This window comes from Oncorhynchus mykiss, chromosome 7 (assembly GCF_057628025.1).
Source record: "Oncorhynchus mykiss isolate SJ-2025 chromosome 7, ASM5762802v1, whole genome shotgun sequence".
Taxonomy (NCBI): domain Eukaryota; kingdom Metazoa; phylum Chordata; class Actinopteri; order Salmoniformes; family Salmonidae; genus Oncorhynchus; species Oncorhynchus mykiss.
In genome coordinates this window covers 15,984,839-15,999,044 of record NC_143028.1, presented here as the reverse complement: position 1 = coordinate 15,999,044, position 14,206 = coordinate 15,984,839, and the positions used below count along the sequence as shown (strand labels likewise).

The 14,206-nt window shown below is 43.5% G+C and overlaps 1 protein-coding gene across 1 annotated transcript in view; it reads left to right on the top strand.

Annotated features, from left to right (window-relative positions):
- ly75 (lymphocyte antigen 75) overlaps positions 1 to 14,206 on the top strand; it is a gene marked incomplete at its 5' end in the record, with an annotated part of 36,286 nt that overhangs the window by 8,014 nt on the left and 14,066 nt on the right. The window contains 17 exon segments of the mRNA NM_001195412.1: positions 85 to 246; positions 649 to 768; positions 1,496 to 1,636; positions 1,951 to 2,142; positions 4,003 to 4,157; positions 4,418 to 4,522; positions 4,742 to 4,830; positions 5,101 to 5,270; positions 5,405 to 5,604; positions 5,813 to 5,955; positions 7,514 to 7,592; positions 7,694 to 7,765; positions 9,708 to 9,831; positions 10,090 to 10,125; positions 10,296 to 10,465; positions 11,001 to 11,065; positions 11,263 to 11,339. Of these exon segments, the coding sequence (NP_001182341.1) occupies positions 85 to 246; positions 649 to 768; positions 1,496 to 1,636; positions 1,951 to 2,142; positions 4,003 to 4,157; positions 4,418 to 4,522; positions 4,742 to 4,830; positions 5,101 to 5,270; positions 5,405 to 5,604; positions 5,813 to 5,955; positions 7,514 to 7,592; positions 7,694 to 7,765; positions 9,708 to 9,831; positions 10,090 to 10,125; positions 10,296 to 10,465; positions 11,001 to 11,065; positions 11,263 to 11,339 (2,100 nt within the window).

Genomic DNA, 14,206 nt, shown 5'->3' with positions numbered 1-14,206 from the left:
GCACTGCTGGATATGCACACAACCCCCTGACATACACACACATACTACCACAATGCTGAATCCCCTCTCTGATCTCTCTCACAGAGGAAGGCTGCAAGGCCCTGTTCAATGGCCCCGAGGGGGGACCCTGTTATGAGTTTGTGTCCCAGGTCGCGGTGACATGGCAGGAAGCGCTGGACTCTTGTCGCAGCCAGGGAGCTGACCTGCTCAGCGTCTCCAGCTCAGAGGACCAATCCTTCCCCATCTGTAAGACTGCCTTCCGCTATAGTGGCTGTCTATGGCCACATTCATACAAAACAAACATCCCAAACCTGCATTACAGGAACAGTAACATTAATCATGTACTGCAAAGATTGGACCCACTTGGCACAAACTACCTACTTTGAAGTAATTGGGACTACAATACTTGGAAATACTTGGCCATTACCATCCATCATTATTACACTATTATCAACACAGTTTATAAGACATAGGGAACCTATTTCCCTGACTGTTAAGAGGGGGTAAAACATAGCTTTTTTTTTATTGACTAATTGCCGATATGATATATGCCCACAAGGGCTGTAAAAATGAAGATTCTGTCATCTACTTTGTAGCTAGATTTAGCTTGTCTAATCTGGTCTCGTCTCTGTTCTGTGTGGACTGAAGTGGACGTGGCCCATAACAGCTGGCCAGACAAGATGTGGATCGGCCTGCACCAGCTGGACACGTCTCAGGGCTGGCAGTGGTCAGACGGCTCACCCTTCAACGACGTGCGCTGGGACAACGGTGAGGACGCAACACATGCAGACACACAGACGCACTGCTTTAGCATGGTACTTTGTACAACTGTGGTACAACTATGTAATAACCATGGTACAACTTATGGTACATATATGGCTATAGCAATGTCACAACTAGGTTACAACTATTTATAGTACAACGATACAGCCATGGCAGAAGCATTGGTTGGTACAGGTATGCCACAATCATACCACCCTACTGCCTGGCACCCATCTCATTCTCCAGCCTGTGTCACAATGCCACCAGGGAAACAAAGAGGCCAGTGTTGTGTTGTGAGAAGGCAGGCAGGGTCATTGTGACTGGACGCAGCACTGCACAGGGACAGGCAGTGTGTGTGTGCTTGAGGATTGTCGTGAACGAGCTTGAATAACAAGTCAACTTGCCTGAATGGGCCTCTGTACATAACCATTAGCATGTGGCCTAGTAAAACAAGTGCACTGGATATGGGAATAGGCTGCCATTTGGGACTGGACTGCTCTGTCAGAGTGGTGATGACGTCACTGTCCTTACTCAGAGCCCTTTGACCCTCTCTGGGTTGCGTTATTGTTCACCCTCAGTACCGAGGAGTTTACCACAAAGCAGGATCAATGAGCAAGCCTGCTAACTTTGATGAACAAACAGAAGTAACTACTGATTTCCTGGTTCCTTAGGAAAGCTAAACTAAGAGTGTGAGTGTGTGTGTATGTGTGCGTGTGTGTGTGTGTGTGTGTAGCAATGCCACACACATCGATCCTAAGGGAGTCAGACTGTGGATTCATGAATTCGAAAAACTACTACGAGAGTGAGGTCTGCGATAAAAAACTTCCCTACATCTGTAAGAAAAACGTCAACGTCACCCAGTCGGTAGCAACAGGTAAGAGTCAACCAGTTTATCACATTAATAGGGAAGGTCTTACTCTTTTATCCTCCAACTAGATACACTGTATTTCTGTCCTCTGACAAAGGGGTTTTTGTAGCGCTTTACCAAGGTGCTGAAACACTACATTTTAAGACCATCCTAGCTTTGCATCTCAACTCGTGTATTTTTCACACAGTTTTTTTTTGTTGTCTTTGGCGTGCTCTTCCAAGTGCTCAAATGTTTGATTTACATGTCAGGCCATCCTAGCCTTTTAACTCACACAATATTATTTCTATCTATCTTTTCTCGATCTTGTTTTTCCTCTGCAGAGCCTTTGGTGTATAAATCCACCACATGTGACGAGGGCTGGGCCCCTTGGAACATGTTCTGTTACAAGCTGGTGAAGGATGAACCGAAGATGTTTGCTCAGGCCGAGAATTACTGTAAGACCATCGGAGGAGGCCTGGTCAGTCTACACAGCCTGGACAGCATGGAGATGATCAGCACTCAGTTCCATGCAGGTACACTGCATGCTCAGAGAAACCAACCACAATTGTCGTGTATGGCATTGTATTGCCCTGAGGCATGGTTAGAGACTTCTAGTGATAGGTATCAGTCATGATTCAAGGTAAGGCATTATAGTGCTTATCATTAGGCATCTAAAGCATTTTACAGTGGAATACTGTTAGATAACATCGGTTCGGTTGTGCTGTGTGGGGAAGACATGCCATTGGTCAGAGGTACTTAGTTGAAATGCTCTGTTATCTTCTGTGAGAGGCTTTGGCTGTTTTATGTACTGTTGAAGTTGGAAGTTTACATGCACCTTAGCAAAAAACATTTAAACTCAGTTTTTCACAATTCCTGACATTTAATCTTAGTAAAAATGCCCTGTCTTAGGTCAGTTAGGATCACCACTTTATTTTAAGAATGTGAAATGTCAGAATAATAGTCGAGAGAATGATTTATTTCAGCTTTTATTTCTTTCATCACATTCCCAGTGGGTCAGAAGTTTACATACACTCAATTAGTATTTGGTAGCATTGCCTTTAAATTGTTTAACTTGGGTCAAACGTTTCGGGTAGCCTTGCACAAGCTTCCCACAATAAGTTGGGTGAATTTTGGCCCATTACTCCTGACAGAGCTGTGAGTAACTGAGTCAGGTTTGTAGGCCTCCTTGCTCGCACATGCTTTTTCAGTTCTGCCCACACATTTTCTATAGGATTGAGGTCAGGGCTTTGTGATCGCCACTCCAATACCTTGACTTTGTTGTCCTTAAGCCATTTTGCCACAACTTTGTTAAGTATGCTTGGGGTCATTGTCCATTTGGAAGACCCATTTGCGACCAAACTTTAACTTCCTGACTGATGTCTTGAGATGTTGCTTCAATATATCCACATAGTTTTCCTACCTCATGATGCCATCTATTTTGTGAAGTGCACCAGTCCCTCCTGCACCTTTTTGTTTCATCAGACCAGAGGACATTTGTAAGATCTTTGTCCCCATGTGCAGTTGCAAACTGTAGTCTGGCTTTTTTATGGCAGTTTTGGAGCAGTGGCTTCTTCCTTGCTGAGCGACCTTTCAGGTTATGTCGATATCGGACTCGTTTTACTGTGGATATAGATACTTATGTACCCGTTTCCTCCAGCATCTTCACAAGGTCCTTTGCTGTTGTTCTGAGATTGATTTGCACTTTTCGCACCAAAGTACGCTCATCTCTAGGAGACAGAACGCATCTCCTTCCTGAGCCGTACGAGGGCTGTGTGGTCCCATGGTGTTTATACTTGAGTACTATTGTTTGTACAGATGAGCATGGTACCTTCAGGCATTTGGAAATTGCTCCCAAGGATGAGCCAGACTTGTGGAGGTCTACCATTTTTGTTTCTGAGGTCTTGGCAGATTTATTTGGATTTTCCCATGATGTCAAGCTAAGAGGCACTGAGTTTGAAGGTAGGCCTTAAAATACATCCACAGGTACACCTCCAATTGACTAAAATGATGTCAATTAGCCTATCAGATGCTTCTAAAGCCATTCCATTATTTTCTAAGCTGTTTAAAAGCACAGTCAACTTAGTGTATGAACTTCTGACCCACTTGAATTGTGATGCAGTGGATTTTAAGTGAAAGAATCTGTCTGTCAACAATTGTTGGAAAAATGACTTGTATCATGCAAAAAGTAGATGTCCTAACCGACTTGCCAAAACTATAGTTTGTTAACAAAACATTTGTGGAGGGGTTGAAAAACGAGTTTTAATGACTCCAACCTAAGTGTATGTAAACTTCCGACTTCAACTGTATGTTCGATCATCAGAATCAATCAATCAATGATCAAGCTGCTGTACAGTAGTTAAAGGCATTGTTATGTTGTGGTGGCCTCCTGTCAGATGTTGTGTTGGACGTGTGGATCGGTCTGATGGGGACGGGGAACCCAGCCATCTTTAGCTGGGCTGATGAGACACCAGTCTCCTTCACCTACTGGGACAGAAATCATCCTATCCAACCCTCAGGAGACTCTGGCTGCGTCTCCTACTCCGGAGAGGTGTGTGTGTCGTGTTTGTGTGTGTGTGTGTGTGTGTCTGATAATTGGCGAAATGGTTTAGCCTACAACAGACCTTGGCTTGGCTACTTATGGATATGTTTTAAACATTTGCTAAGAAATAGACAGCAGGTCCCATTGGTCACTTAATAGCATCAGCATGACATTGTACTCATAGCAGACCTTATATGTTGGGCATTTTTAGGAAGTTTATGTACGGTATCTCTAGATCCATGCCTTTATCTCCTTTTTCTGTTGTCCAGTCTCATGGCTGGAGGGTTAGGAGCTGTGGCCAGAAGCTGCCTTTCATGTGTCAGAAGAAAGGAGAGGTGAACGAGTCTTCTACGACAGGATGCCCTCCTGAAGGGGTAAGCAGTGTTCCCCCAGCCCCAACCTCCTCTTCCCAGGACACGCTGTACCTTGTGGAGTTTGTTGAGCTCTTTTGATGGATTTCATTTGTTTCATTTGCTCATTTTGTATTTGTTTCTGGGGACAAACAACAAAGAGCATCTAGCTCTAGAGGAACAGTTCAATGATTATTTATTTTGTGTTTTTGTTTTTGTTTACATCTCTTCCCCTTCCTGAAGGACTGGAGGAGACATGGGAACTCGTGCTACAAAGTGGACTCTAAAGAAGTGTCGTTCAAGGACAGGTGTGACCTCACCATAAACAACAGGTACAGCCATTCCTTGTTGTCTCTTTCATTCTTCCATTTAACTCTTTCATTTCCAGTCACTGTAAATGAAATGCTGTGTTTCTGAGAAATTGCCTTGGCAGGGTGCCAAAACCCAACAGCATTCCACATGAACTCTCCACACTCGGCGTGGTCTCGCTAATTGTCTTGTTCCCTCTTATACAGGTGTAAGGTCAAAAGTAGTGCACTACATAGGGAATATGGTGCCATTTGGGACGCAGATCCAATCATTCTTCAATGTGTTCTCCCCAGGTTCGAGCAGGCCTTCATCAATAGACTCCTTGTGGAAGAGATCAACGTAAAGAGACAGTATTTCTGGACTGGCCTCCAGGACATAAAGACTACAGGGGAGTACCAGTGGGTCACTCAGGATGGCTCGGGAACCAACGTCGCATACACCAACTGGGGCTGGTTTGAACCAGGTTAGTCCAGACTGTGAAGTAATCTGTATTTGGGTTTAAGGGTTTAACCCTGTTGGGGTTTCAGTGATGCGAAATGGAGAGAAACGCTTGATGGGTGTGCGTGAGTTACGTGTGTGTCTGTGTGTGTGTTTCAGCCCTAGCAGGGGGCTGTGCAGTGATGTCCACAGCCAAGCCTCTGGGTAAATGGGTGGTAAAGAACTGCACCATGTTTAAAGCTGGCTCCATCTGTAAGAGAGACATCGCCGCTCCACAGCCCCTAGAGCCTGAGCCTGACCCTAACCTCCCCTGTCCTGATGGATGGACATCCAGGCCTGGCATTTCCTACTGCTACAAGGTGTGTGTAGGCTTGTGTGTGTCCTTGAAATGAATGACGCAGCTTGTGTCCCCTTACTGCGCCTTAGTGACCTTGTTGGTTTAAGTTACTGTGTCGTTGCACATTGAGGTCTCATGGTGACCCGATTGCGGTATGTTAGTGTGTTATAACAACATTACCGTAGGGAGTTGGTGTGTTAGTATTGGTAACCGTGGCTATGCTGTGCCAGGTGTTCCACGAGGAGAGGCTGAGTCGTAAGCGGTCCTGGGAGGAGGCAGAGAGGTTCTGTGAGGCCCTGGGGGCCCATCTACCCAGCTTCAACCACCCACAGGAGATGGGAGCCCTGAACTATGTCATAAGAGACTCCATCAGGTAGGGGCCCACACACACACACACGCTGCACACACCACTCGTGCATATACTCACACGCACGCACACACTGTGATAACACACAAACTCAGCGGTAACACTAACTCAGCCACAGTAGTCAGACTGGTCTAGTCACCTCAACTAAACAATGTGAATTATGTAGGCACGTTCATAACCACATTCCAACAACAGCAACTTAATGCCAGCTTTATACAGTAAAACACATACACACCACACTGCATTTCTCTCATAGATCAGAGCTTACACACTGGTCTAGTTCCCACCACTGTAACGGACACCAACAAATCAAATTAAAGTTTATTTGTTACGTGCGCCGAATACAACAGGTGTAGTAGACCTTACAGTGAAACGCTTACTTACAGGCTCTAACCAACAGTGCAAAAAAGGTATTAGGTGAACAATAGGTAGGTAAAGAAATAAAACAACAGTTAAGAGACAGTGAAAAATAACAGTAGCGATGCTATATACAGTAGCGAGGCTATAACAGTAGCGAGGCTATAACAGTAGCGAGGCTATAACAGTAGCGAGGCTATAACAGTAATGAGGCTATAACAGTAGCGAGGCTATAACAGTAGCGAGGCTATAACAGTAGCGAGGCTACATACAGGAACAGGTTAGTCGGGCTGATTGAGGTAGTATGTACATGTAGATATGGTTAAAGTGACGATGCATATATGATAAACAGAGAGCAGCAGCGTAAAAAGAGGGGTTGGGGGGGGGGGGGGAACACAATGCAAATAGTCCGGGTAGCCATTTGATTACCTGTTCAGGAGTCTTATGGCTTGGGGTTCAAAACTGTTGAGAAGTCTTTTTGTCCTAGACTTGCCACTCCGGTACCGCTTGCCATGCGGTAGTAGAGAGAACAGTCTATGACTGGGGTGGCTGGGGTCTTTGACCATTTTTAGGGCCTTCCTCTGACACCGCCCGGTGTAGAGGTCCTGGATGGCAGGCAGCTTTGCCCCAGTGATGTATTGGGCCGTACGCACTACCCCTCTGTAGTGCCTTGCGGTCGGAGGCCGAGCAGTTGCCATACCAGGCAGTGATGCAACCAGTCAAGATGCTCTCGATGTTGCAGTTGTAGAACCTTTTGAGGATCTCAGGACCCATGCCAAATTTTTTTAGTTTCCTGAGTAGGCTTTGTCGTGCCCTCTTCATGACTGTCTTGGTGTGTTTGGACCATTCTAGTTTGTTGGTGATGTTGGTGATGTGGATACCAAGGAACTTGAAGCTCTCACCTGCTCCACAACACCCACCACAGTTACCACACACATCTGTCTTTTCAAATTCACATGGTCTCATCATCTTTATGCTAATGTAAGCTGACTCCTGTCAATAGTAACAAGTATGGTTCACACCAGGACACACCCTGTCCTGCAATGCTCTGCAGGGGGAAGGTTAAATCACTAGCAATAATATACTTAAGACATTGGATGATTGTTTAAACACTGCCTTTTGAGCCCCAAAAATTATAATAAACCACAATAAAAAATAAGTGAGAATTAGATGTTCGTTAACAGTGTTTGTGTCCTGTCTGTCCCAGCGATGACCGGTTCTTCTGGGTGGGGTTAAACAGGAGAAACCCAGCTGCTGGTTCCTGGGAGTGGAGCGACAACAGGCCTGTGAGTAGAGGAAAACACATTGTACCTCTGTGTGTAACTCCCGTAGAGAGACTATAATAAGTAACCATTCTGATAATATACATGTCGTGATTCATCCGAAGGTGTCCATGGCCATTTTCCCCCAAGAGTTCCACGAGGATGACGAGTACAACCGGGGCTGCACAGCCTTTAAGGTGGGTAGGTTCAGATGCTGGAATACAGCCTCAACACTGCATAACGTCTGCTGGTGTGGTGGTTATGGCAGATGTCACTACTTAAACCCGTCAGCATCTTCCTACCTCACGTGCTCCATTTTCGAGCTCCCTCTCCCTACCTGTGAAGTGGCTACAGCTCTTGCCCTGTCGTTACAATCTGTCAGGCGTTATCATCAGGGCCAGGAGTTGTACTGTCTATAAAAGGCACTCCCCCCAGGGTACAGAAACATTTTGCCGATAAATACAGTGGGGCAAAAAAGTATTTAGTCAGCCACCAATTGTGCAAGTTCTCCCACTTAAAAAGATGAGAGAGGCCTGTAATTTTCATCATAGGTACACTTCAACTATGACAGACAAAATGAGAAAAACAATCCAGAAAATCACATTGTAGGATTTTTTAATGAATTTATTTGCAAATTATGGTGGAAAATAAGTATTTGGTCACCTACAAACAAGCAAGATTTCTGGCTCTCACCGACCTGTAACTTCTTCTTTAAGAGGCTCCTCTGTCCTCCACTCGTTACCTGTATTAATGGCACCTGTTTGAACTTGTTATCAGTATAAAGGACACCTGTCCACAACCTCAAACAGTCACACGCCAAACTCCACTATGGCCAAGACCAAAGAGCTGTCAAAGGACACCAGAAACAAAATTGTAGACCTGCACCAGGCTGGGAAGACTGAATCTGCAATAGTTAAGCAGCTTGGTTTGAAGAAATCAACTGTGGGAGCAATTATTAGGAAATGGAAGACAAACAAGACCACTGATAATCTCCCTCGATCTGGGGCTCCACGCAAGATCTCACCCCGTGGGGTCAAAATGATCACAAGAATGGTGAGCAAAAATCCCAGAACCACACGGGGGACCTAGTGAATGACCTGCAGAGAGCTGGGACCAAAGTAACAAAGCCTACCATCAGTAACACACTACGTCGCCAGGGACTCAAATCCTGCAGTGCCAGACATGTCCCCCTGCTTAAGCCAGTACATGTCCAGGCCCGTCTGAAGTTTGCTAGAGAGCATTTGGATGATCCAGAAGAAGATTGGGAGAATGTCATATGGTCAGATGAAACCAAAATATAACTTTTTGGGGAAAAACTCAACTCGTCGTGTTTGGAGGACAAAGAATGCTGAGTTGCATCCAAAGAACACCATACCTACTGTGAAGCATGGGGGTGGAAACATCATGCTTTGGGGCTGTTTTTCTGCAAAGGGACCAGGACGACTGATCCGTGTAAAGGAAAGAATGAATGGGGCCATGTATCGTGAGATTTTGAGTGAAAACCTCCTTCCATCAGCAAGGGCATTGAAGATGAAACGTGACTGGGTCTTTCAGCATGACAATGATCCCAAACACACCGCCCGGGCAATGAAGGAGTGGCTTCGTAAGAAACATTTCAAGGTCCTGGAGTGCCAGTCTCCAGATCTCAACCCCATAGAAAATCTTTGGAGGGAGTTGAAAGTCCGTGTTGCCCAGCAACAGCCCCAAAACATCACTGCTCTAGAGGAGATCTGCATGGAGGAATGGGCCAAAGTACCAGCAACAGTGTGTGAAAACCTTGTTAAGACTTACAGAAAACATTTGACCTCTGTCATTGCCAACAAAGAGTATATAACAAAGTATTGAGATAAACTTTTGTTATTGACTAAATACTTATTTTCCACCATAATTTGCAAATAAATTCATTAAAAATCCTACAATGTGATTTTCTGGATTTTTTTTCCTCATTTTGTCTGTCATAGTTGAAGTGTACCTATGATGAAAATTAATTTTTAAGTGGGAGAACTTGCACAATTGGTGGCTGACTAAATACTTTTTTGCCCCACTGTACCTGTCCACGGTTATAATGTCATATCTCATGTCGATGTTGAAATACCAACATGCATCATGGCTTGTCGTCTCTCTCTCTCTCTTTGACAGACACTGAAAGGAACCTTTAGGAGTTTATTTGTCTTCCTGATGCACGAATTCCCTCCTCTGCCGTTCTACGCTACCCCATTCCACTGTGACGCCAGGCTGGAGTGGGTCTGCCAGATCCCCCGCGGTAACTATACACACATACAGGCCGTGTGATTGTGAACGTGTCCTAGCGGCTCCTTAGTTTCAACTCAAAAGTGTATCTTGTGTAGTGTCTGCTAGACCCACGTTGAACCGTTTGGCCAACATCAACAGTCCTCTGTCCATTTTTACAAGAAACCCAATTTAGGAATCAGAGTTTGGGGAAATGTTTGGTGACCTTTACACTTTCATTCTTGCATCCTCATAGTTGAAAATAACAGTTTGTTTGTTCATTCTGAAATAGGAAAAACTCCCGATAACCCAGTGTGGTACAATCCTGGTAAGTGGTGTTGACATTTAGGTTTGGAAATATCTCTTTACTTTTTCTGATGAAATTATACACCAATGTATGTTAAGTCATCGGTTATGAAGTATGAGCTGAGGTTTTTTTTTATATATTGAGTACTAAAAATAGGATTTGAGAATAATAATAATATTGATCTGTTGCAGGTGGGCACCATGAGACTTCCATATTCATTGACGGTAACGAGTTCTGGTTTGTGACGGAACCAAAGCTGCCATACGAGGAGGCTAGTTTGTACTGCAACAGCAACGGCAGCAAGTTGGCAGCACCACAAAGCTCCAACGCAGCCATACAGATCCACAATAATCTGCCACAGGTACAGTATAGTGCAATTACAGTACCGTGGTGAACAAACCAGACTTACTGTACGGTATAAACCTAGTTAGTATAAGAAACAGCTGGAATCCATAATGGTGTAACGGCCACGTTTGTTTCCAATATTACCACAACAAAGAAGTTCCTTCCAACAACGAACACAGTTTTCCGCTGACTTCCTTGCAAGTACAACAGAACTGCAGGTAGTCTTTTTAAACAAATGATGCTGGATTTTCCTCTCCTCCGTTTCATCAACAGAACGAAAACAATAACGTGCTGGGGGCAAACAGTTTGCTCTCATGCAGATTTCAGCTTTAAGGCTTGTATATCAACCCTGACTGTGATGGATATAGAGCAGTAATGGAGAGAAAGAAGGCCACTGAACTATCCTAATAAAATGAAGACGACATTGATCAGAAGAGAGAGAGAGAGAGAGAGAGAGCGCGCGCTGTGTGTGTGTGAGAGAGCAGCGGGGAGTGGCTTTGTTTTGTCCTTGTGTGTTTATTTATTCATTGACTTGTGACCTGATTGGGCAGATGCCAGCAGGGAAGCAGAGCTGGTGGGTGGATGTAAGAGACACTGGACACTACTTCCCCATGAGGTGAGTCACGCAGTCACGTGGCAGGTCACACCTCACCAACCAACAACCACCCCCTGACAGGGTCACGCAGCAACACACGTTCTCAAGCACTGCCTCCAAAACGTGTCTTGTGATCAATATTCAAGTCAAATATAAGTGATGTTATTGTGTGTGTCGGTTAGAATAAAAGTGAATGACTTTCTACTCCTGTCCTATAGGTTTTCCCATATGCACTACTACCGTGCTGCGTTCCTTGGCAGGTGTACAACCATCAGTGACAAGAACATCTTCCCAGGTGAATGAAAATGTAACTACAGTACAAAGAGTAGTTGAAATCAAGTTGTTTCCTTTAGAATCATGTAGAAAGGATTATAATGTAGGCTGTTGGTTACTAGGACACTTCCCACTGGGCACACACTGGTTGAATCGACGTTGTTCAACGTCATTTGTCAACGTATTATGACCTGGAATCAATGTGGAAAATACATTGGATTTGAAGAAGTAATCAACCAGTACTGTTTTCATCTGATTTCAAACAGTGTTGTAAACATTGAAATTAGGGGGAAATCTTAAATAAATGTGTTTAACCTGACTAACAGGTTGTTACATCAATCTAATTTCAAGACATGTTAACCTCTCACCATTACAATAACGGGGGAGGTTCGCATTTTGGGGGGGGGGGCATGATACTTGTGCATCTAACTTTTTCACTCATCTTTATTCACGATTCATTTAGGATTATTCGTAATCATGGTAGCAACCACATTAATGTAGAAGTGTTCAGAAACATATTATATTCTTATTTACAGTACAGGTGACTCCAAAATGACGCAATATAATATTTACCATACATTTTGTTGGGCACAAAATAATCTGACACAAATCCAAAACAAACAGGAAGTGCATCCAACCATTTTGTAGAGTCACAAGCTTGATGTTGTCATTGCATGCAATGAATATGGGACCAAATACTTCACTTTTTACTACTTTAATACACATAAGCGAATTTCTCTCAATACTTTGGTCCCCTAAAATGTGGTGGTGGACTATGTATTATGTGCTGTAATTTCTAAACGTTTTACCCGATATGGATGGAAATACCCTCAAATTGAAGCTGAGAGTCTGACTTTATCATTTCAAATCCAAACTGCTGGAGTACAGAGCCAAAACAACAACAAATGTGTTAGTCTCCCAATACTTTTGGAGCTGACTGTATGTTGTTCATTATATACGATAGGCCCTATATATACTATCCCAGTAGAAGATCTCCTTCAAATGTTGATATTTGGATGCGTTCTCAATTCATTATCCAGTTTGTCTACAAATTCATTATTGATATGTTGGATTCACGTCTCCATCTCAACCAAAAATCTTAACTTAAGGAATAGCAGTAAATCAAACTTCAAATAGTTAACTTGTAGATTTAATTTGAAATCAACCGACCATCCTTCATATACAAGAACATATCGAAAGGTAAAAGTCATGAATATCATAGTATTTATAGAGCTAATGGTAACTACTTCTAAATGTCTCAATGTGTTGTGTTTCCAAAGCTAAGCAGGGTACTTAGAGGTAGGCATCTGGATTGTAGACTCGTTCGGGCTCCCGAGTGGCGCAGTGGTCTAAGACACTGCATCTCCATGCAAAAGAGGCTGCGTCACATCTGGCCGTGATTGGAAGTCCCATAGGGCGTTGCACAATTGGCCCAGTTTCGTTTAGCTGGGGTAGGCCGTCATTGTAAATAAGAATTTGTTCTTAACTGACTTGCCTAGTTAAATAAAAGGTTAAATAAACATTACCCCTCATATTCCAGTAGGAGTCACTGTTCAGGCAGAAATCCTTGGACTGTAGCTTCACATTTTATTTCAATATATATTTTTATTTAGCTTGACTTTGAAACAATGATGTTGGTTCAAACATACCATTTTACTATCAACATTGAAACGAGGTCAAATAAAATTTGTCTCATTAAATCTAAAATTCGACAATTTCAACCACCCAATATACTGTATATTGAATATATGATTAAAACATATTTTGTACGTTTCTATGTGGAATTGAACTAAATTGCAATGTATACATAGTTCTGATGATTATGTCAATTAGATTGATGTAACAACCTGTTAGTCAGCTTAAATACATGTATTTATACTGAACTTAAATATGCAACATGCAACAATTTTAAAGATTTGACTGAGTACAGTTCATATTGAAATCAGTCAATTTAAATAAATTCTTTAGGCCCTAATCTATGGATTTCACATGACTGGGAATACAAATATGCATCTGTTGGTCACATATACCTTTTTTAAAAAGTCAGTATCTGGTGTGACCAACATTTGCCTCATGCAGCGCGACATCTCCTTCGCATAGAGTTGATCAGGCTGTTGATTGTGGCCTGTGGAATGTTGTCCCACTCCTCTTCAATGGGTGTGCGAAGTTGCTGGATATTGGCGGGAACTGGAACACGCTGTTGTGCACGTCAATCCAGAGCATCTCAAACATGCTCAATGGGTGACATGTCTGGTGTGTATGCAGACCATGGAAGAACTCGGACATTATAAGCTTCCAGGAATTGTGTACAGACATGTGACATGGGGCCATGCATTATCATGAGGTGATGGAGGAGGATGAATGGCACGACAGTGGGTCTCAGGATCTCGTCACCGTATCTCTTCGCGTTCAAATTGCCATTGATAAAATGCTATTTCTCTTCGTTGTCCGTAGCTTATTCCTGCCCATACCATAACCCCACACCACCATGGGTCACTCTGTACACAACACTGACATCAGCAAACCGCTCGCCCACACGACGCCATACACGTGGTCTGCGGTTGTGAGGTCAGTTGGACGTACTTCCAAATTCTATAAAACGACGTTGGATGCGGCTTATGGTAGAGAAATTAGCATTTAATTCTCGTGCAACAGTTCTAGTGGATATTCCTTCCATCAGCATGTCAATTGTACACCCCCTTAAAAGTTAAAACATCTGTGGCATTGTATTGTGTGATAAAACTGCACATTTTAGAGTGTCCTTTTATTGCCCCCAGCACAAGGTGCACATATGTAATGATCGTGCTGTTTAATTAGTTTCTTGAAAGGCCTCACCTGTCAGGTGGATTGATTATCTTAGAAAAGTCGAAATGCTCACTAACAGGGATG